We start from the raw sequence: 22660 nt of genomic DNA, 5'->3' as shown, positions 1-22660 counted from the left end.
ACCATGGGGCCTGGTCTCTGACCTGGGGTAAAGGCTTGAGGTCACTTCAGCACCAGTAGATGGAGCCTCCCCCATCTCCCTGTCCTGCAGCCTCTGAGTCACCACAGGCCTCTGTGGCTTGGGGTCCCCAAAAGTCCTAGACTGGGTTGGGGGGGATGTCAGGTAGGCTGAGGAACCACTCAGCCACTTAGTGTGTTAGGGCTGAATCCCCACCCCCATCTCTGTCTCTCTCTCTCTCTCTCTCATGTACACAGGCACAAACATACAGATCCTGATGTTTAGTTACTATTATTACGAATTCTCTGGGCCTGCCATCTTTCTCCTTCTAGCCACTGGTCCTTTGGATAGCTCCTTGTTGGGATTTTCAGCCACGCTGCCCAGTACTAAGGCCAGAAGCAACATCTTCATGTTTAAACACAGTGAAGTAAACCCCCGCTCTGCCACTCAACCAGCCAAGTGCTGTGGGCCAAGATCATTTCTCCAAGCATCTATGACTTGTGATGATGACATCCCCTTCACCAGTGTCATGAGAATTAACTTAGACAAAGCAGGCAAAGCGGCCACTACAGTTACAATGCTGGATCTTCCCGGATGGATGTGGATGCCAGTTTGCCAGAGGACAGGTATGCCTGCCTGTGCCTTAGCTTTATGGCAGGTGGGCCTCCAAACTGGCCCTCCCAGCCAGGGGCTCTCAGTCTGGCCTCTGCCCAATGTAAGCTCCCACCTATGTCTCCTTCTCCAAGTGCCATTTGGAATCTCTGACCTGGCATGAGTCTTTCCCAGGCTTCTGAAGGTTTCCTGCACAAATCATGCTGTCATCGATCATGTGGTCATAGAGTTGGTGGGAGTTGCACAAAGTGTTGGCAATCAGCTTGACCTTGGCATCCAGGAGCTGGCGGGATCCTTCCCCTGTGGGGTAGAGAAAAGAAGTCACCACTGTGGGGACCCAGAAGACACCTGCCCCACCAGAAGATGGTGGGGGCATTGATAAGAATATGGCCACAGGTCTGAACTCAGAAAGGAAGGTTTTTCCAGGAGATGGGCAGAGGAGCCTCATCTTTCAAGGATGGAGGCTCTTAGCCTCCAGTCTTCCCCATGGTTTTATAGACCTTCTGTTTTGTGCTTATCTCAGTGGAGATAAGAATCATTTATTCCCTCTTCTGTCTCCCCAGCTAGACCATCAGGTCAGAAGGGTAGGGATAGTGTCTTAAACCATTTTTTAAATTTCCTAGCAGAGGGCTGGCACACGGTAGATTCCTAATGATGGATGCGTTGCTCCTCTAGATTACCTACTTCCCAGAGCAGAGATTTCTTCCCCTGAGGATCCTCTGTTCTGCTCAATGTGCTCTGGTCAGCACGGTGATATTGAAAGGTTTAGGTGCACGACAATGAAGATCCCTATGAAGACTGGCCTCTGGCTAACTTTACATCTGATTAACCCGAAATCTTTCCCAAAAGCCTTCTGACAAATTTGTGTATTACATTTCATTTTCTTCACGAATACAGGTCTATTTAAAGTGTTTCTTGCTTTCCATTATTAAGGGCAAGATTTGGGGGAAAGAGAGATCTATTTTGAGTATTTGAGAAAGACTTGAAATACACCTCTGGATTTCGTATGTTAGAGAATATAATCTTGTCAGCACATGAGGAAATTGATCCTGTGGTTACTTTTTTAGATAAGAATGCATCCTAGAGACAAATCAATAGCTTGGTTTAAGAAAATTTATAGAATGCCTACAATGTGGAGACCCCTGAGCAAAGCACTCCAGAGGAAACAGATGAACGAACGTGGACCCTGCCCTCCAGGGGCTGACTAAGTGAATATCTCCATGGAATTCTGTCAGCTCCTATTATCATGATTCCAAACCTAGGAGATAAGTGTGGTTATGGAGGAACTAAAACTCAGCTGTCCAAGTGACAAAGCCAAGAACCCAATGCCAGTCTGATGCCAAACCCATCTTCTTTATAATCTATCCTCTTTCCAGTCTACCAAGGGAAGGAGAGAGATCTCTGTGGATACAGGATCAATGCTTGATGGAAGTCAAGGTAGGGGACAGGGACAGATAGAAAGATCAGGGAAGGCTCCTTGGAAGTGATGAGATTTATCTAGAGATTTAGCCGTAAGGCAATCTCTTCCTTTTTGTAATACACCTTCAATGGAACACTGATTCTAAGTTCAGAGGGGATATCGAGTTTGATCCCTTTCTTCTCTAGTTAATGCAACTCACCTGGGTCTCAGGAGAATGCATGGCCAGACTCACCTGTTTCTGTCACACCCCAGCCAGAGATGTGGCACTCAGTCCCAGATGGGAAAATGCTATGAGGCAAACATACAGTCTTCACATATTTGGATTCCAAAGCACAGTGACCATCCACTGGCTTTAGCTTGAGCAAAGCTAGGTAAGGAGAGAAAGAGGAAATGAATGATGATATCCTCTCTGTCATTAGCTTCAACTTGATCAGGAGGTAGACATTGCAAAGCCCCACTCCTAGTGCCTAAAAAACGAATGCCTTGCTCCTCGGCTACTGCATTCTTTTAACTTCCAACTGGGAAGGAGTCACACTTCAGGCTGAGTGTAATACCGAAAAATAATAGTGGAGTTTGAAATCATTTATAATCCATTTTTTTAAAGAACAGTCTTCAAGAAGAAAAAAAAAAAGATACTGAGGAAGGAGTGCTCCCACATGAGAGGAAGATACAGATCCCAGGAATGGAGAGCTGGAGTACACACTGAGCAGCCGGCAGCTTAACATCATTGCGTCTACATCCGAGCACCTACCAGATGCCAGATGTACATGGGGACACATGCACATCAAGTCACTTAACACACAGGAAGTTGAGTGCTGTACACCAGCATATCCATTTTATAAAAGAGGAGCTGAGGCTTGGAGAAGTGAAGCCAGCTAGTAAGGGTGGGTGCTGGGATTCAAGGCTGAGTTCCTTCCACAATACTACCTTGCTAGCACCTCTTCCCCTCATTTATCGATAACATCAACACAGACCTTTAAAACTAAAGGGCTCTGGAATAAATTCTCTATCTTATAGAGTCTATGAGGGACCAAAAAGATAAAAGCACCTTCTAGAACCAAACCTCAGCTTTCCATCAGTAATGAAATCTACCCAGGACAAGACCCATGGGAGATCCACCATAGAGGAGACTTGCCAATATCATTGTGGGGAATCTCTTCTCTTTCATTATAGTGGCTGTACTTGAAAATCTTCTCCACCCCGAATCTCTGCTCATGGAATTCTGTCTTCTTCAGGTCCTGGTCCCCTAACACCACTTTCAGATGTTTAGTTTTTATGCTGCAAGGGAAGGTAAAATGGTCTGGTATTTGAGAGACTGAAGTTAAGCCCTGGCTCTGCTCCCAGTGAGCTATGACCTTGGACAAATGACCCGACCTTCTGCAACCTTGGCATCCTCATCTATAACTGTCATCTTGCTCACAGAACTCTGCTGTGTGGTCCAAGTAAGAAAACGTGAGGAAACATGGTCTCCAAATGCAAGCTGTAACATATATCCCACATTTCCTGAGAGACCTCCCATTCCCCCTGGGATTTGCTAAAGAGCAGCCAATTAACTTCTTGAACAACTATTCTTTGTGGAGGCTAATGTTTGCATGTTTGAAGAATCCCAGAAGAAATTGTTTAATGATGCTGGATAGGAAGACCTTCAAGGCTGCCACCAAAACCTGGGCTACATGGGACCAGCTCTGACCATGAATTTGGGGAACTCAGGGGAGTGGTGGTAATTCAGCTGCTCAGTAGGTGCTGGCTTCTCTAGGCCAAATAGGAGTCATGGCTGAAGACACACAACACCAGGAGGTTCATAGTAATGGCATCAGATAGGGAGCATGCTATTTTTCTCTGTTCAGGGCAAGACCGGAGAGGTTAAGGAAACAGGTCAGTCTGGGTTCATATCCCATTTACCTACTGACTTTCCACATGACTTTACTCAAGGTGCTAAACCTTCCCAAGACCCAGGGTCCTTGTTTATGAAATGAGAATAACAATCAAGTTTTTCGGGTGCCTGGGTGGCTCAGTTGGTTAAGCGACTGCCTTCGGCTCAGGTCATGATCCTGGAGTCCCGGGATCGAGTCCCACATCGGGCTCCCTGCTCAGCAGGGAGTCTGCTTCTCCCTCTGACCCTCTTTCCTCTCATGCTCTCTATCTCTCATTCTCTCTCTCTCTCAAATAAATAAAATCTTTAAAAAAAAACAATCAACTTTTTCACTGCACAAATATTTACAAAGCACTTGTTCTGTATGAAGACTTGCACTAGGCATTGGGTATATTACAATTAATAAAAGTAAAAATCTCTGTCCTTCCTCAGCTTGTCTTCCAGTAGATAGTGTTCAGGATTAATTGTCATAATACATGTAATGACCATGGTAAGCCTTCTAGACATGGTAGCTCTTTTCCATCTGGTTTTAAGGAGCCACTCTTGCTCTTAGAGCTAGATCAGCCCTCTGATCCTGCCAAAGTCACCAAAATGCTGCTCAGATTGGAAGGGGAGAACACGCCCCAAAGACTTGCGTTTCCCTGGCCTCTGCTTTCAGTAGGCACCTACTTGGTGCAGTGGGCAGCAGTAAGCACCCAGCAGGGGTGGATCAGTGCTCCCCCGCAGAAGTGGCCCTGGGGCATGGAGACAGTCAGTGGCAATGAGGTCTGCAGGGATGCCTGCCACGGGTGCTTGCCCGCTGTGCTCTTAAAGCCTCCATAGATCCTCTTGAACTTCCTCTTCATCATCTCAGTCCTCCCACATGAGTCAAACCCTGGAAGCTTAGTCAGAGGCTCAGTGGGGCTTTCCTCTGGGTCAGCAATGTCTGTGGGACACAAGAAAGACAGATCACACTACTCATTTTCCTTCCAGGGCCTCAGAAGTGACCTGTCAGAGGTATGACTCCGAGTCCAGCAGCTTAGCAAGTTTCAGAGTTAAGAGACTGCACTGATGCGTACAAGGTGGGCATGTAGTAAGTACACAGTTAATATGTGTTAATACATGGATTCCTATGAAGCAAGTCTATAGAATTAATGATGAAGATGTTGCTTTTTTTTTTCTGAAGATGTTGCTTTTTACTTCTTATTTTGACATGTATACAAAAATGTGTGTGTAAATATGTAAATCCATCACTGGAGGAAGGGTTACTTCAGTTGATTTTTAAAGAATGGTTGGTTATGGACAAAATCAGATATAGGATGGAGTATTCTAGACAGAGATGACCATGAAAGCAAAGGGACAGAATTGAAACTATCCAGGGAGGTAATCCCATCGATCAGGACAAGGCGGGAAGGTGCAACTTTCCGGACATGGGTAGAGAGGTGGGCCAGAGAAGCCTGCCAGGAAGATTGTGAGGCTGGAATTCTGTCCATGTTGCATTCTGAGAGGCTATGGAGTCTCAGCCAATGTTTGATCACCACTGTATACTGAAGACCTGGCATAGCGCCAGGCACACAGTGAACAATCCATAAGTATTTGCTGAGTACATGTCTGGGAATCAGGAAACATGAGTTTATAGTTGGATCACTGGCCTCAGTTAACAAAGGTATCCAGGCTTGCTAGGCATCCTGAAAGGGGAGCAGAGGATTGGGCATTTGGGTTTCCACTGGGATGGCAATTGGTAAAACAGGTGTGGTGGGTGAACAGGATGAAGAGATGGGGTGCAGGAGCCTGCAACCTCACCATTGCTGGGGCTTCAGGACAGCCATGTTCTTACCTAGGGCTGAGCAAGCTGGGATCTCGCAGTACTCCCATTTCACCTTTGCGTTGTTGGCTTTAATGAAACACCAGGGCTGTTTGTCTCCATCTGGGTTTCTAAAATGAAAACACAAAATAACCCACAGTCAAGGCTTGGTGAACCCCCTGAACCTCATTAAAGGACCCTTGGATAAAAGAGTACCAAGTTCCTGTGTCCACCCCTGCTGCTCAGTGACCATGTTCCCTTCCATTTCTCCAACAGGTCAACAAACCCTGGCACATAAGTGTTTTTGGCAAAACTTTAACTTGCAGGGGAGAATCCCAATGACCAGAAAACAGTTAACAAGATGTGTGCCAGATCCATGGGACATATCAAAGTGTTTGTAGGAAAAGAAATGAGGTCCCTGTTGAAGATTCTCCTTTGTCAGGAAAGTGAAATAGCTACAGATGCATGGTGAGAGGAGAGCCTCTGCCAAGACCCCCAAATTCCATGCGTGGTAATTCTCTGCAGAAGGCTGCCATGAGCATCGCCCTGGAGAGCCCTCCATGAAGGGAACAGCTCAAACTGGGTGAAGGTGGGAGGTAACTTGCATTTTCTGCAAGGGAAATCCTCTGGCTTAATGGAACCGGTCCATACAAAAAGCCATACAAAAAAATTCCTGCCACTTATGTGCAGATTCTATGTGGTTAGAGCAGTGGAAGAAGCCAAGAGAGTAGTCTGAAGGCAGCAGAAGGAGAAAAAGGTAACTAGTCATCACCAGGGATAGAAATGACATTATCCTGATGTGGGAAAACCTGAACATCCTGTGGCAGAGACTGCAATGTTCACCAGACATTCCATTTTATCTTCTACGTTTCTCCCTTGAAGTTGTGCAGGATGGCGTGACTATTTCTGGCCAATGAAATATGTGTGCAGAGATGATGTGTCCTTTCTAGGTTCAGGTAGTAAAAAAAAAAAAAAAAAAACTCATGCTCTATTTTTGAGTCTCTCCTTGCCTTTCCTGGGTATTTGAGTAACTCTGTGGAGCTAAGACTCTCCCTTGCATCCCACTCCCCAACCCACAGGACCCATGTAGCTACAGTGAAAATTAAACCCTGAGGTACTCAAGCCACTGGGATTTGGGGGTTGTTTGTTACAGCAGCACAACCAAGCCTATCCTGTATAGGAAAACCTTCCTAGAAAGAAAGCTGATGAGTTTCAGTGTTCTGCAACCCCCCCCCCCCCCCGCAATTTCTAAGCTGGCCCAGGAACACTAGGAGCAGGAGAAAGGGACAGACAAACCCTTATACTGACAAGCACCCAAGACTGCTCATGCGGAAGAAGATAAGTTTTACCTGCAGAAGTTGTGCTCCCCGATCCCGTGAGTCTCAGCATCTTCCATAAACATGTTGTAATTCTCCTGCAAGAGGAGGTGGGAGTTCCAGTAAAGGCATGTGTGTTGGTTGACTGTCTTACTCACTTTCCCTCGGTAGGAGTAGCCATCACCAACGTAGCAGTCATCAGGACCTTGGAGAGAGCAGGCAGGGACACGGGAACTGAGAGGGACTGGCATGCTGCTCCTGAAAATGACCTGGCAGGTGTATCAAGTGGGGAGAGGATCGGGCCTGAATACTGATCACCCTGAGCTTCCACCATGAATTCCAGAAAGAAAGTGGCTTGTATATTCCATGTTCAGCCCAGCTTAAAAACATGAAACATGATGGTTGTGATGGAACTTAGATGGAACTTTAGTTCCATCACAACCACAATTTAACACAATTTAACACAATTGTGTTAAAGAACACAATTAGTTCTTTAATTTTGGCTCACACAAAGCCTGATGGCCTGTGGGTTGAGGGCCAGGGAGGCTCAGGTGTACTTGATTTGCCTGCATTACATCCCAGTTTATGACTATTTACACGGAGCCAGGTGCACCCTATGCCCTTTGGTTGGAAGGCAGAGGCAATAGAGTTTGGGAATCTTGACGTTAACCCCATTCTGGGAACAAAAGCCAAATGTAAAAGGATTCCAGAGGCCTCACTGTGGCCCCGAGTTTCTGTTGGAAGTGGCGGTGGTAGAGATCCATACCTATTTCACAGAATCTCCCTTTGAACTGGTCAGGGCAGGTACAGGTGAACTTGGTTCTCCGCCTATGCCGGGAGCAGGTGCCGCCGTTTTGGCAGGGATTTGGCCTGCACACAGGAACCACTGTGAACACAGGAAGTAGGGCCAGGAAGGTTCTTCAGAAGGAGTTGTAGCTACATCGGAGATGATGAGGAGATATTGGTGGCACTCTTCTGGTGCCCATCCTTTCACAAAATTTGGGTTACCAAAGGGGAAAGACAGACCCACTGACACTCTAGTAAATGGACACATGAACCTTAAGAACATAAACAAACATGGGTGAGGGAATGTGATGGAGGCCATGCAAAGAAGAACATCTAAGTAGATGGGTCACTCAGTGAGGAATAAGAGGTATAGACTGAGCAGGAACCTAGGGGCCAGTCTGAGCTAGGCTGAATGAAACCTGGCTCTGCTCCTCGATAGCTGTGTGACTGTAAGCGAGTCAGTTAACTTCTCTGAACTTTAGTTCCTTCATCCGTAAAGTTCTTCCTTGTGGTATTTTTGGAAGAATGTAAGAAAAAATGTAAATCTCTTGGGACAATGCCTGACTTATTGCAGTGACTAAGTAGAGATTTAATCCCCTATATGGCCCATTCCAAGAATAGACCCAGGCTTACTTCCTGGAGGAAATGAGTTTCAAGATTATTCTTTTTGGATGAGAAGGGACACAGGTTAGTCAATTCCCCCTAGACTCTCTAGGGGTGATGCATTTTCTTTTTTTCAAGATTTTATTTTTAAGTAATCTCTATGCCCAACGTGAGGCTCAAACTCACAACTCCGAAATCAAGAGTCACATGCTCTACTGACCGAGCCAGCCAGGCATCCTGGGATGATGCATTTTAGAGTCATAGTTAAAAGGGCCATCTTGGATGCCACTAAAACACCAGAGGCATCTGGACTTCCACACAATAGGTTGCAGACATCCCAGGCACAAGCCAGAGAGAGAAAACCTAGCAGAGCAGGGGCCTCCCTCACTTACCTGTGGAGCAGTCTGGACCCCTGTAAGGGTGTTTACAGGCACAGCGGTAATAGGGAGGACTTTGGGTAATGAGACATTGGCCCCGGTCACATGGGTTGTTCTTGCACTTGTTTTGCACTGTAGGAGATCCATAGAGAAGTAAGCAACATGATTTGGGGACAAATTTTACTTACTGGGGTACCTGCATAATACAATGTTTGGGGGCGGTGGTGAAGGGTGACTGACAGAGTGCGTGCCCTTGTCTGTGGTCCTGAAATACCATGCTACCCCTGGACAAAAAAAAAAAAAAGTTTTTTTTTGTTTTTTTGTTTTTTTAATAAATCCTTGGGTCATGGATGATTGCATCCCAGTTCCTTCCAGGGCTCGTATTCTTTTTTACTCTATCTTTATAAAAAACCTTGATCATTTTTACACCTTCAACAAACAAATAGAGCTACAATTTGAATTTCTCTACTTTGCAGTTGATTTTATATTTCATTTACAATTTTGTCATTCTTTGGGGAAGTTGAGGGATGAACCCAGATACTATGTTAATGCCTGATACCCCAAACCATGCTGACGTGTTTATTGAAGGACTTACAGGATTGAAAATGGAAGGAAGGGGTGAAGACGGCACAGAGAAAAGAAGACAACCATAAAGCCCTATTTAAAGATCCTCACTGCCTCCCTCACCCCCGTTCAATGGTCACCAGATGGAACAGAATCCACATGCCTCCAGGGGTTCACTCAGCCCGTAAGGGTTCTATTCTCAATATCTTATCACATAGCTTCATGTTATGCCCATAAGAGGTCACTGAAGGCAGAAATCGTTCTTATCAGAGTCTCCATAAGTGAGGATGGTAGGAAGAAAGAGCATGGGGATGGGAGCCAGGCAACACGGCTCTAATATCTGCTCTTTCTCCTAAATAGCTGTGTGACCATGATCAGGTCCCCTGTGTCTCTGGGTTCCCTTTCTCTAACTGGGTTGGGCTTCATGTGCCTTCAGATTCTTCCTGCTCTCTCATTTGAGAACAGTGTTTCTCTGTTGTAGTTAGTCTAAACACTCTAAACAACAAGTCCTGAGTGTAGAATACATCTTGGTCAGAGTCCAGCTCTTATCTCCTCTTAGCCTCAGTGTTCCCATCTATAAAATGGTCATACCAGTCCTATACCAGTACTCATGGGTAAGGATCCAATGAGATGTCGCTTGTTATCATGCCAAGGAGTCCATTATGGATGATGCAATATGTATGGTTATAACCCTTTCCATGGAATCATTCAGCTCTTTTTACCCCCTAGAGTTGGGGTGCCTCTTGTTCAACTCAGAAGGAAGAGGGAACCCAGTGAAAGTGCACTCACCATTCTGACACCTGTTTCCAGAGAAAGGGGCTGGACAGCTGCATGTGAAGGTGTCCCCGCTGACAAGGCAGTCCCCGCCATGTTCACAGGGGTTGGACAGGCACGGATCTATGATATGCGGACAGAAGTCAATGATCGCAATGCACAGCAGGTGAGACGCCCCCTGTTTGCTCGTCAAACTTCAGTCTCCTGCCCCGAAGGAGAGAGCGAATGCATAGCCGGTGACTGGGGAAAGGGGGAAACGTGAATTGCCCTTAAAGAGCAAGGAAAACTGCAGTCACAGGACCAGAGAGAGATTCAGGTTACTAAGAGGACAGGCGAGAAGGAATCTCATTGAGTTTCTCATTGAGAAACTCCCCTTTTCCACCATCAGTGTTTTTCTCCTCCCAGTCTCGCTGGGAGTACCACGGGGTCTGCCTCTGATGCTGAAGGCATTTCATAAGCCTGAAGACCTCCCCTACTCCCAGTGCCCGGGGGTGGAGGTCAGGAGTGGGGAAAGAAAACCCACCCCTAATGAAACACAAGCTTTCTGAACATCAGGAAAGAGGACCAAAGGCAAGAGGGTGACAGAAGGATTGGCGGCGAGGAGGAAATGACCCAGTGGCCTTCATCTTTCTTCAACTACTTGTTCAGTTAGATTTTGTCATATTTCATCTGTGCCTTTGGCTTTTCATGGTTGTCTGAATGGATCTTCCCTTGGGGAATTCTTTATCCTTCTGTTCACACACATTGTTCTTTGGTTCAGGAACTAGGATCCCTGGGCCCAGCTCTTGTTTTGATGGTCCCTTCTGATGTTCCCCTGATGCCCTGTATCTTGGCCCTGCCTTCCAGGCCACTTCGCACAGTTACAGTTTTTATTCTAGCTGCTAAGTGCATTCCATTCCTTCTCCTGGCTTTGTCACATGCTTTTGCTTGGGCCCCACTTCTCATTTTTCCTTCTGTCCCATTGCTTGGGTTAAGAAGCCATAAAAACAAAAACAAGTGTAGAAGCATACATGTGAGTGTGCACACCACACACACACACACACACACAAACAACTGTGCAAAGCTTCCGAGGAATGTAAAGAGAAAGAAAACCACAGCACAAGGGGAAGGGAAGTTTCAATGCCACATTTGTGAAAGCTACAATCTGATGCTGAATGCTAACCCAGCCTCTTCTGCATAATTAGGACCGACCTGTAATCAAAGCTAGGAAGTGATTTTGAACATGACTTTTACTCACCATGTCAGGAGACCCAGATGATGATGCACTAACTTGCTGTATGACCCTGGCTAAGTCAACGCCACTTCCTCTGTCACTTGAGGGTGGGAGAGAGAGTCTCTAGGAACCTCCCCAGTCTCCCTAGTGTATGATTCTAACTGAAAAAAGCCAGTCTAAGTCATTTATCCGATACCCATTCTATGACGGTGGTCAGAGAGGAGAGAGAGGCGTTTGCATATAATCACACATAAACTCTTCTAGCAGAGCTGGCTTCCTCCCAGGAGGGCCCCCCAAGAGCTTTGGCACCTACCGTCCTCTATGTAGTACCAGTCAGGATTCTCCTGGTAGACAGGAGTATTATTGCTGTTCTCCTCCTGGTTGGATTGCTCATAGCTATTCTCGTAGTAGTCAGGGGTCCAGTCTGCAGAAGTGGGAAGGGAATGGAAGAAACGCCAATCATTAGACCCAAAGATTTCCAAATCCTGAAGGAGGATCCATGTGTCTTTCTAGCTCCTCAACTGATGGGGTGGACAGAAGGGGTTAGGCGTGGTGTTTTCATTTGGTGTGTTTTATGACGCAGCAGGGCAGTGTTGGCATTTGGCAGGGTCCAGAGCACCTGATCGGAAATGGGGAGAAGTCAAGTTCTTGCTTTCCACTGACTGTGACCTTGGACAAGCTACTTGTATCCTCGGGCCTTGGTTTGTTTATCTGTGAACAGCAGGAAGATGAGTGGGGTTTAGAAGGTCTCCAAGGTTCTACACAAGATGTGTCCAGGGTGAGACCCAGTAGCACCTGAGCACCTCTTTGGGCAGTTTTGTGAATAAAATGTCTCCTTGGGCCTTTATTAGTCACCTTAGCTTATGAAGTCGAAGAAACGCGTCAGTTTCCTCTTGGTCGCGGCATCAGAGTACTCTCATTGTATCTCTAGCTTCATCCTAACAGCTAAGATTTATTGAGCCTTTACTATGTACTGGGCCCTGTGCCAAGCATTTTACAGAGCTAATTTCACATGGCGAATAAACGGCAGGATCTGGACTAAGGCAGTTGATCCCCATATAGCCCCTAAATTGCATCAGCTCGACGGCATTCAGCTGGATTCTTTCACTGCCTCGGTTAATTCACACTTACCCTTGGGGAAAGGGGTGCAACCATTCCCATCACATACCCAGGCTGCTATTTAGGATTTGCCCAAGGACAACCTAGAGAAGATTCAAGGATTTTGCCCAGTGAAAGACAGGGCAGGGTATGGCACTGCCCACAGGTGTCAACCTCATGCTAGGCAGGTCCTTTGGGAAGAGCAAGTGCATGCGTAAGGCTGGGCTCAGGCTCTCTGTCATCTGGGGACTTAGAAGATGCTGGTAGCTCTGTGGCTCATGGAGAGAAGTTCGCGATTTGAAGAAAGTTGGGCTGACTTTGCTCTCCCCAGCTGGCCGGAGTGCGGCAAGGCGGCAAGTTGAAGCTATAAGGATGCTGTCTGGAGATGCATATGGTAATGAGGCGGGAGCAAATGCAGCTAGCGAGACTTGCAAATGCACTCCCACAGAGCCAGCCGGTGGCTTGGAGCATGCCACTTTACCTCGGCCTGATTATCAACCGCATTATCTCCCTCGTCTCTCAGTCATTCCCTTATAGTCTTTATCTCTTTGGCTTTTGAAAAATCGACTTTTGCACAATGGCTGTTTTATATTTCCCATTAAAATGGAACGATCTTTTTATTTCCTTTTTGAATACGCCAACTCTGGTTCCTTGCCAAAGTTTCACCTCATTTATCACAGTGTCAAGTCAAGACTCCCTTTGCTTGCTCATTATTTCTCGTGAGCTGCTTTTCCCCACTATGAAAATGCTCCCAGAGGAGGCCACCTTTCCAGGGACGAGGATCTAGGTTGAAGATAAGGCCATTGTCTTCCTGGAGCAAATAAAGTTTCTTTCCATCTAGCACGATAAAGCGGAGAAAGAGAGTGAGAAAGTGAGGGGAAAAAACCGTTTTTTCAGAGTTTGACATGAAAGATTTCAAACTGACATCTGGGAGAGACAATGGGCTGGTAATGAGCTGATTACATCATTTATTTATTTATTTTTTGGTTTAGAGAATTTATTTTTGTTTTTCCAACAGGTGTTTATAGATAAGTGCCTTCAGAGTGCTCCTGTAATTTCTCCCATCCCTCCCACGGGTTGAAGATCAGCCAGGCTAATCTCAGCTCCGCCATTAAGAATCATTCCCTTTGCAGATATTTGGAAACGGGGAAGGTTTTTACATAAATGGAATCGTGTGACTTTTCTAGGTGGTGGGGGATGGCTGAAATGTCTGCTGGAGGATTTTAACTGGAATCCAGCCTTGTTAACAGGGTCTGCTCAGCTCTCGGCGAAGCTAAAGAGGGAATAAGACATGTAAGCTTTGAGTCATATGTCTGCTAAACAAGGCAAAAAATCCCTGCTCTTCTCCGGGGGGCCCAGGGCCCTTGGTTAAGGTGGAGAGAAGCAACAGAGGCTCAGTGGCCCCAGGTCACCAGAAGTCAGCCAATTGGAGTTCTATGCAAGGAAAGGCACCAAGATCCTTTACCTTCGGGGCGCCTGTCCCATGTTTTCAGAGCGCTTTATAGAAGCACCCCCTGGCAGGGCTTCTCCACCTCCAAACTTAGCTTATTTTGTCTTTTCTACGCTATTGGCACTTAATCCCATTGTCTACAGAAGAAAAGTGTGTTGTGCACCTACGATGGGCCAAGTATGACGCCAGGCTCAGGAAAGCACTGGGAGTGATGGAGAGATGTGCAAAAAAGAGTGAGATGTGGCCTCCAACACAGGAGCTTCCGGGCCAGGGTGAGTCAGGGAGGAAAACCAGCCAAGAAAGGAAATGAACAGGGAGTGGAGAGGCAGCGGGGCTAGATGTGGCCAAGTCTAGGTTAGGTGGCTCCACGTTCCACACTGGCACGGTAATACAGTATGAGCCAATCCCATGGGGGAAGATGGCCCCGACTCGCCACCTCTCCCTGTCGTCTCATCTTTAGCAGTGAGACTTTGCAGCTCCTCCTACCAAGAGATGGAGTTGATTTCCCCACCCCTTGGGTCTAAACTGGCCTTGGGACTTGCTCTGACCAATAATAGCATGTGCTAGAAGGACAGCGTGCCAGCACCAAGTCTGGGTCTCAAGAAGTCTTACACACGTCCTCTCCCTCTCTCTCTCTCTTTCTCTCCCACCCCTGCGACTGCCATGTGTACAGGTCTGGCCAATTCTTTGGAGGTTAAGAGAACGTGTGGGGCAGCAGAAGGCCGAGCACTTCCAGTCAAGGCCTCAGACATATGAGAGCCCAGCGATCTATCAGCTGACTGCAGACTTGAGAGGAGGCCTAGCCAACATCAGCTGAGCCTGGTCCAGACCGGAGGAAGTGCCCAGCTGAACCTGATCTAAATCGCCAACCCAAAGAATTGAGACCTGATTCTTATTCTATTAAGAATATTCATGGTTGAAGCCGCTAAGTTTAGGGTAGCATACTCTGCAGTAATAATGAACGAGCACCCAGGGCTTGACTCGTATTGGGTTGCCAGTGGGGTAAGAGTTTTAGGTATTTCCTCAGTGGCCCAGAAGGCTGTAGAGTGCTAGGTCTCATGGCTGGAGCTCAGATGGTACCTCTTCCTTGTGGTTTATTATTCAACTTGGTCTATCTAATTGTTCCCTCCAACTAGATAGTTGGTGTCTTAAGATAGAGGGCCACGTCTATTCCTCTTTGTAGCCCTCGGACCCAGCACAGATCCCTAGATGCAGTTAATGGATGCGTTTGACAAGTGAGTTTTTCCCTCTGTGATGGGGCCTCCCTTCTTTCTGACTGGCCAGCATGGAGCTCGGCCAGCAAAGTTGGTATTTGCTTGGAGCAGGGGAAACGGGGAACTTAGGAGAGAAACTATTTGAGATCTGGGTCGTAGGTATTTGGTCAAGAAGATGCCTGTTGAGCTCCGTAGAGTCTAGAAATTTGTCCAAGTGCTTTCCTGCATCAAGAGGGGTTAGAGCCTGACCTAGAATTTGCTTCCATTGCTGGGTTGGAGGAAAACACCGCAGGTCCAAATATAGATTATTGGAGACTTTCTCTAGGCTGTCGAAAAGGAGAATGCTTTGGGTGAAGAATGGGAGCTGCTCTCAGGAGCATTTTATGTTAGGTATAAAAAGAAATCCTTGTGGATTTGTCTATTTATCAGAGTCTGTTTCTAGAACTTATCAGGAAGGATGGTGAGAGTATCCTGAGCTAACTCAAATCATCCCAATAACTGGTTATTATCTATTGAGTACTTTCTATGTACTGGACACTATACTAAATAAATGTGGTGGCACATGATCTTATTTAACCATAGAGACACCCCGTGGCATAGGTATTATTATTCCGATTTGACAGAAATGGGAAAACGAGAGCAGGAGGAGGTGATATCCAAATCCAGGTCTACCTAACTCCAAGTCTGGTTTGCTTTTCTACCGGCCCAGGAGTCTCTTGTGGGTTTGTGTTTCGTGAAATTCCATGGGTTTCAGCTTCCAGGAAGTAACACACGTCGAGAAATCTTTTTTAGCACATGCTCCAAGTCCCTCAAGCGGGATTACCGTGGTCTGGACCCAGGGTCTCTCGGAAAAAGCTCAGAGTTTGTGTGATGGGGGCTCCTCAGCTGCTCTGGTTAAGGAGCTTGCCAGATGTGCGGAACGGAATAAAAATCTCTGGAATGCTGTCCCTGTTGGCGTCATCCATCACCGTAGCACAGACGGTACCTCCGAGGGCCTCCCCCAAACCCCAGCCCTGTTGGTCTGTATCTGACGCTTCCAATCCAGCTGACAGGGCAAGCTCAGCGGAGACCCTCACTGGCAGGTGGCAGGACAGCTGATGGATGGGCTCAGCTTGTGTTGCTGGGCAGAGCCAAGCCAGCTTTGAAGAGGCATTTCCGCAGGCCCGTTGGCTGTCACGGCACCTGCTTTGGGGAGAGAGCAGAGTCTGTGCTGTTTGATGGCCACCTCCTTGGCCACCCATTGGGGACTGCGGCCCAGGCGCCTTCTGCTCCCGCAAAACCCTCGCCATGCACTGTGTCCAGCAAGACCAGCTACAGAAGCCACTTGCCTGTGGACATGGGCATGGTGTTTCCTTGGTCACACTGCTTTCTAAAGCCGGCTGGGATCTGACAAATTCCATCGAAGCACCACCCCCATGTGCAATTAGAGCAGATACCAACAGGGGCATTTTAAAAACCTAACCTGCTCTTTGCAGAAAGGCCGGGCATACTACATCTCGCCCCGCTCCACAGCCAGAGGTTGACCGAACACCTGGAGCCGGACTTGGGAGCCCAGGGATGGCGGGCTCCAGGGTCCCTTCATCCACTCACCAAACTGGCAGAAACTATTGACAGAGTTCTTCTAGAGCCTAGACTTTCAGAATGGTAAATCCAATACTCTCCACTCCCTACTAAGTGGTTTTTCAGCCTGTGTTTAAAGACCACCAGTGATGGAGAACTTACTACCTCCCAAGAGCCCAACAGCCCATTCAGATTTTTGGACGACTCTGATGGGGAGGAAGTTCTCCTGTTTGCAGACCAAATCTGATCCTGTCGCTTCTAATCTCTTTCATTAAAGCTAAAAGCCTTATGAACACAGAGAATGAATCCTCCCTTTTCTGTGATCTGTGTTCAGTGGGGCCACTGCATCCAGTTGTGCAAGTTGTTCACTGCACAACGTCAGTGCCATGGTGTCAGAAACTCGTGGTCACTATAGATGTCTTCTGCAATTTTCTGGAAGATGGCCGTACAGTGTCTTGAGGTAAAGACACCTCTTAATTCTCACAAAGTTGACGTCATGGACTAGGAGTGGATCTGCTTTTCAAATCCTTGAAGAGAGCGAGGTCTCTGGACTCTTCTATGCTCCTTGTCTGTTGTGTGACCCCACAGTTCTGGAGCTCCATCTCTCTGACCCCTGGTGCCTGAGTGGTGTGTGCTGAAGGCCGGGGAGGGGGCAGCTCTTCCCACCTCTTGGCTTTGGACCGCCCCCTCCCCCGGACTCCACATGTGGATGCTGGTGCAGGCAGCTGGGGGGAGCCCCCTGAAACACGATTCCTCCAAGGAATTAAATTATATGTTGTCGAATAGAACAGAATCCTTTGCTTTGGGGAAAGACATAGACCCTCTGGAAACGCACATGCCATGCTCAATTCCACAAACATTCCCTGAGCATAAGGGGTAGACAAAGCTCAGACATCGCCTGCCTTGAACCAGCACAAATCTGTCTGCCCATCCACGGCTTTGCTGCCAGAGAATATTGACCGTCACGTGGATTTTGACCCAGGTGTCCCCACATTTGCTCCAAATAAGCCCTTGACCCAAAGTTTAGACATGACCGCCATCTCCATGTGCTGGCTCCCTGGCTCTGGTCCTCTGTGGGGGACCAGCACAGGTCACTGCCAGTGGGGGATACCAGCCTCCACCCTGGTGGACTTGGGTGTGGAGTTTTCTCCCCCTTGGGCCTCGGAGCAGTGAAGGGAGACATGGGCCCCGAGTCAGAGATTGGGTGACCGCAAGAGCAATAGCCCTGCTTGGCTCGGGCACAGTGGAGGGCTCCGGGCAGGATGGCAGTGGTGGGGGTGCAGGTGGGAGGCCGTCACAGGGGCGGGTCAGCCTGAGGACTGCCTGCGTGGCACAGCACGGAGGACCCGGCTCCCGGAGCGAGTGGGGGCCCAGGGCCAGCCTGCCTGGAGCCAGTAAGTGCCCAATGCCACCCTCGCTTTGTGTCGGCCTTTTCAGCTCATCTCATCACTAACGGGCTGTGTGACCTGTAGCCTCCCCTCCCAGGGCCTCAGTTTCCTTCTCTGTAAAATGAAGGGATTTAACTGTATCAGCAGTTTTTCCCCTGGGGTCCTGAGACGGGGGACCAGGGGTACCCATGGGCAACTCAAAATCGAATAAAGCATACTGTACGTGCACGGAGGGACAAACACCAGGAGTACATTTTTCTGGGAAAATTCTTGGAAGGGGTCAACAACATTTCTGAATTGTTTGAATCCTGAGCTTGCGCCCACACTCACATGCATGGGTCCCCTTTCTTCCATCCCAGAACCAGCCTGTAGTTTGTGAGGAGCCCCAGGGCGATCCACACACTCACCTGGGTCCGGGTCTATGAGTAAAGACATCAGGGAGAACTGAAAAAAACAGAAACAAACACAAACCAACACAGGGCTGAGCAAGTTTGAGTCAGCTGACTGGCTGGGTGCCTCCCTAGGCTCCTGCAAGGCAAGAGGAACTTCTCCCAGGGTCACATAGGAGGATCAAGAGCGCTGGATGCTCTGGGATGGCTGTAGCTGGGATGGGTGGGAGGGAGAGGGAGGGGCCTATTTTGAAGATGCCTCCTTCTTCCTGTGCCAGTTGAGCATCCTCCTTGGTAGGGACTTGTGGTGCTTGTGCGTATCTGTTCTCATGCCGGGGCGTGGGTGCCCCGGTACAGACAGTCTCGTCAGTGGTAGTGATTAGCATGGATTGAGCATCTCCTGTCTGCCTGATGTGCGTTGCTGCATCTCATTCTTATAAGAGCCCTATAAGGAGGCTTTTATTGGCCCATTGACAGATGAGAAAATTGAGGCTCAGAGGTCACACATTTGTGATAGGATTTGGATTCACACTCAAGTCAAGTGATTGCTTTGGGTGACAACTCCTTGGGCTGGGGATGGACAGATGCTTAAAACTCTCCAGTGGCTTCCCCTTGTTCTTGGAATAAAATACAAACACCTGCCACAACCTATGAACCTCCCCCCATACCCCTCCCTTTCCACTGCCCCTTACTAATCTCCAGCCACACCTGGGTTCCAATGGCATGAGCCAAGCTCCCCTCACCTCAGGGCCTTTGCACTTGCTCTTCCTTCTGCCTGGAAAGCCGTCTCCCATGACCATCACTAGGTGCCAGCTTAAATGTCATAAGGAAGCCTTCCCCAACTCCCCTATGGGTATGACCCCCTCCCCCATTGTTTCGTCACTCTATCCGTTCATTTCCTCCGTAGTTCTTATTGCGACATGTAGTTTACATTTGTTTATCTGCACGTTATCTGTTTCTCACATTGACTCTGTCCTCCAGAAAGGCAAAGATCTTGTCTGTTTCATCACTGATGTATTACCCCATACTGAGCATAGTGCTTGGCACATGACGATCCTCAAAGAGTTTTTGCTGAATAAATAAATAGTGTTATGAATAGTTCCTTTTAGAATGCAGTGCTTACCGGAAAAAGAAAGCTTCACTCATTTGATAGCTGGAATATTTGCTTTTACTTAATTCAAGGGTCAGCAAACTCAGGCCCTTGGGGCCAAACCCGGAAGTGTGGTTTTACAAATCAAATTTGATTGGGACACAGTCGTGTCTGTTTTTAAGTATTGTCTGAGACCTCTTTTGTACTACTCCACCAAAGTCATTGTGACAGAGACCAGACAGCCCCAAATATTTCCTTCTTGGCACCTGACAAAGTTTGCTGACATCCGATTTAGAAAAAGAGGGTTGCAGCCCTGACGGGCCTCCCTTTGGGTCTTAGCCACTAAAAAGCTGTGGCCAATGTGGTCATCTTCCCAGTACCCACATCAATCTTCCTCTCCCCCCGGCAGAAGTTTGGGTTTTCTGTTTTACCGTCGGCCACTTTAACCATTTTGGGAATTAGGCAGATGGACAATAAATTAGAAAAGACAGGTAAAAAGAAAGAATGCATCCTGACAGGATGTACCGAGCGCACAACATCAACGAGTGGGATTCTTGACAAAAATGCTTACCCTGTGTCTACCCGTGAGGAACAGGGCAGGTGCAGATGGCGGCCATTCGACAAAACAACCAGCCTCGACCCTACAAAAATGTCAGTGGCACGAAAGACAAAGAAGATGGGAAGGCTGTTTTTCATGAAATGAGACTGAAGAGACAGGACAACCAAATGCAGTGAGTGATCCTTGTTTTTAAAAAGGAAGCAGCTTTAAAGGACATTATTGGGGCAATTGAGAAACCTGAACATAGACTTATATGAGAGAATATTAGCGTATCAATGTGGAATTTCTTGAGAATGATGATGGTATTGTGAATGTATCTGCATGTATATTCAGTGTGTTACTCTTTCCACTTTCTGTAGATTTGGCAAACTCTCCCGCAAACGGCTGGGGAGGGAGCGGGATGCAGAGAGTCGAGAGGCCCTTAACCGTCTGGACTGTGTCTGTGCCGGTCTCATTGCCTCACCTTCCCCCACCCCGCACCTGGTTTCTGCAAAGAATGAGACAAGGGCTGGGCATTTCTCTTAGGAAGGGGGTTGATAGTGGGGAACCTGACAGAGGGAGGGTAAGTTCAGGTCTCAGGGGTATTCCTGGGCCTGGGGGCTCAAATGGGGAGCATCTGAAGTTGACCCCTCCAGGCTTGAGGGCTAGGGCAGTGCCAAAGGAAGGGCATGAGACAGCCCCAGGTGCCAACGTTACCCCTCCTGGCAACTCTGCCTTGGTCCTGGCCTTTGCCCCGCCTCCACTTCCCTCCATGGAGCTCGTCTGGAGGGCAGGGCCTGTCGCTCTTTACCCGCATTCGTGCAGCCCAGAGGAGGTACTCACTGAATTCTCCCATTTGAACTGAATTGTGTGAGCCGTGCCTGTCCACTGTCGGCCCCAAGAAGTGCTCAGGACAGGAGGGAGGACTTTGAGGGACAGACTTCCTTGGTGCCCAGTGCGGGAAAGGCCTCTGACACCTGTGCCTGGGGCCAGAGCCCCAAACTGTAGCTCTGACGCGGACCAGGAGGGCCAGCCGGGTGCTGTGCCACCCACAGCCAGCAGGTGGCAGACGTGCCCTTCCCAGGAGCTGGAGCTGGCGCTCAGAGGGAAACCAACAAAAAGAACGCGGGACCTCTTGGGGCTGGGGTCCCTGCTGATCCCACTGGCTCTGGGGGAGTCGGAAGCAGCTGCCGCCCAGCTGTGCAGCCTGGGCTGCGTGTCTGGGGGTACCAGGGATCTGAAGCCGGCCCACTCGTTTTGTGAATCACCAGGTCCCCCGGCAGAGACTGCAGTGAAATGTGGAAAGGGGCCGCCCAAACACAGGCTGGATATCTGGGGGACCTTGTGGGAAAGGTCAGGCCGGTAGCCAGTTACTTATGCCCTCCGTCTGGATCCTGAAACTAACCTGGGAGATGGGGCCGGGGGAATGGGTAGGCGAATATTTGCCTCCTTTCCTCCCATTATGGCATTCTGTTTTTACACGGTGACAGGGAAATGATATAACTCCTACTCCTGGGGCTTGCAAATCCAAGGAGGAAGACCCCTAAAGCAAAAGAATAAGAAGAAGGAGGAGACAACTGTGGTCTCCGATGACATGTATCAAGAGCTGACAGTGTGCTAAATGAAGTACATAATACTTGATCATTGAGGTTCTATAATTATGTCCATTTTAGAGGTGAGCAAACAGATGTACAGAGATTAAGTTGCCCAAAGTAACTCAGCGGGTCAACTGCTGGAGCCAGGATGGAATGGAGCCAGCCTTCCGTCAGAGTCCTTGGTCTTAATCTCCATTACAATGAGGGATAAGGGAGCCATGGCAGGCATTCACTGGAATGGAAGAATGAAGAAGGAAACAGAAGAGCTACCTAACTCTAAGAGAGGCAGGGCATGGAACTGGGTGATGAGATCAGACCCCTGTCCTTGGAAAGCTTTATGAAAGGCCCTGTCCAGACTAGCCCAGTCCTGGCAGCACACAGAGAGAGCCACTGGGCACCAGTGACAGCTGAGAAGGTACAAAAGTCAGCTCCAGCCTCGGCGGGTCCACTGTGGCTAACACAGCTCAACACACATCTCCACCCAGATCAAGGGGCACGCCAGTCACTGCTTGCTTCTGCCACCACTTGTATTCCTCATCTCAACATAGGCTAAAATAGCAACTTCTAGTATCTTCTAGTGTCTTTCTAGGCTAAGGTTGGTTAGTGGGAAAGACAGAGGCCAGAGAGAAAGATACTGTCTCTGAGTCTTACTGATTTACAGTGTGATCTCCTTGGGGGTGAAGAGCATTGAAGTCTAATCTGTTTTGGCCTCTCTTTAATCTAGTTTAATCTTTTCCTAGATTATTTCAATTCTGATTCTTCCTCTAACCTTTCAGAATTTTAAATCTTCTGGAAAACAAACAAAAAGGCAGAGGCTAAAACTCTTGAGTTGATGAATCCCAGGCTTGGGAAGCAGAAGAGGGGGGATGGGGAGCTAGACCTGTCCCTTGGGGCCTGAAGCTTGGCTTAGCATGAACCAACAACAGAAAAACCTTTCCCCTGGTGGGTAAAAACTGAGGACTCTAACCCCACCATCCTGTCCTCCTTGGATGTTCTACCATGACCTGGTGGTAGATCAAC

General features: G+C 48.1%; 1 protein-coding gene across 1 annotated transcript in view; it reads right to left on the bottom strand.

Moving 5' to 3' along the window:
- Positions 1 to 22660, bottom strand: part of HABP2 (hyaluronan binding protein 2) — a 32668-nt gene that overhangs the window by 2213 nt on the left and 7795 nt on the right. The window contains exons 2-12 of the mRNA XM_027592172.2: positions 18436 to 18472; positions 11632 to 11742; positions 10121 to 10228; positions 8783 to 8899; positions 7768 to 7887; positions 7035 to 7206; positions 5719 to 5816; positions 4572 to 4827; positions 3165 to 3307; positions 2262 to 2396; positions 764 to 909 (exon numbers count right to left, since the gene is read on the bottom strand). Of these exons, the coding sequence (XP_027447973.1) occupies positions 764 to 909; positions 2262 to 2396; positions 3165 to 3307; positions 4572 to 4827; positions 5719 to 5816; positions 7035 to 7206; positions 7768 to 7887; positions 8783 to 8899; positions 10121 to 10228; positions 11632 to 11742; positions 18436 to 18472 (1443 nt within the window). The remainder of the gene's footprint in view (positions 1 to 763; positions 910 to 2261; positions 2397 to 3164; positions 3308 to 4571; positions 4828 to 5718; positions 5817 to 7034; positions 7207 to 7767; positions 7888 to 8782; positions 8900 to 10120; positions 10229 to 11631; positions 11743 to 18435; positions 18473 to 22660) is intronic.

The sequence above is a fragment of the Zalophus californianus genome, chromosome 15, assembly GCF_009762305.2.
Source record: "Zalophus californianus isolate mZalCal1 chromosome 15, mZalCal1.pri.v2, whole genome shotgun sequence".
NCBI lineage: Eukaryota > Metazoa > Chordata > Mammalia > Carnivora > Otariidae > Zalophus > Zalophus californianus.
This window is presented reverse-complemented; position numbering and strand designations above follow the sequence as displayed.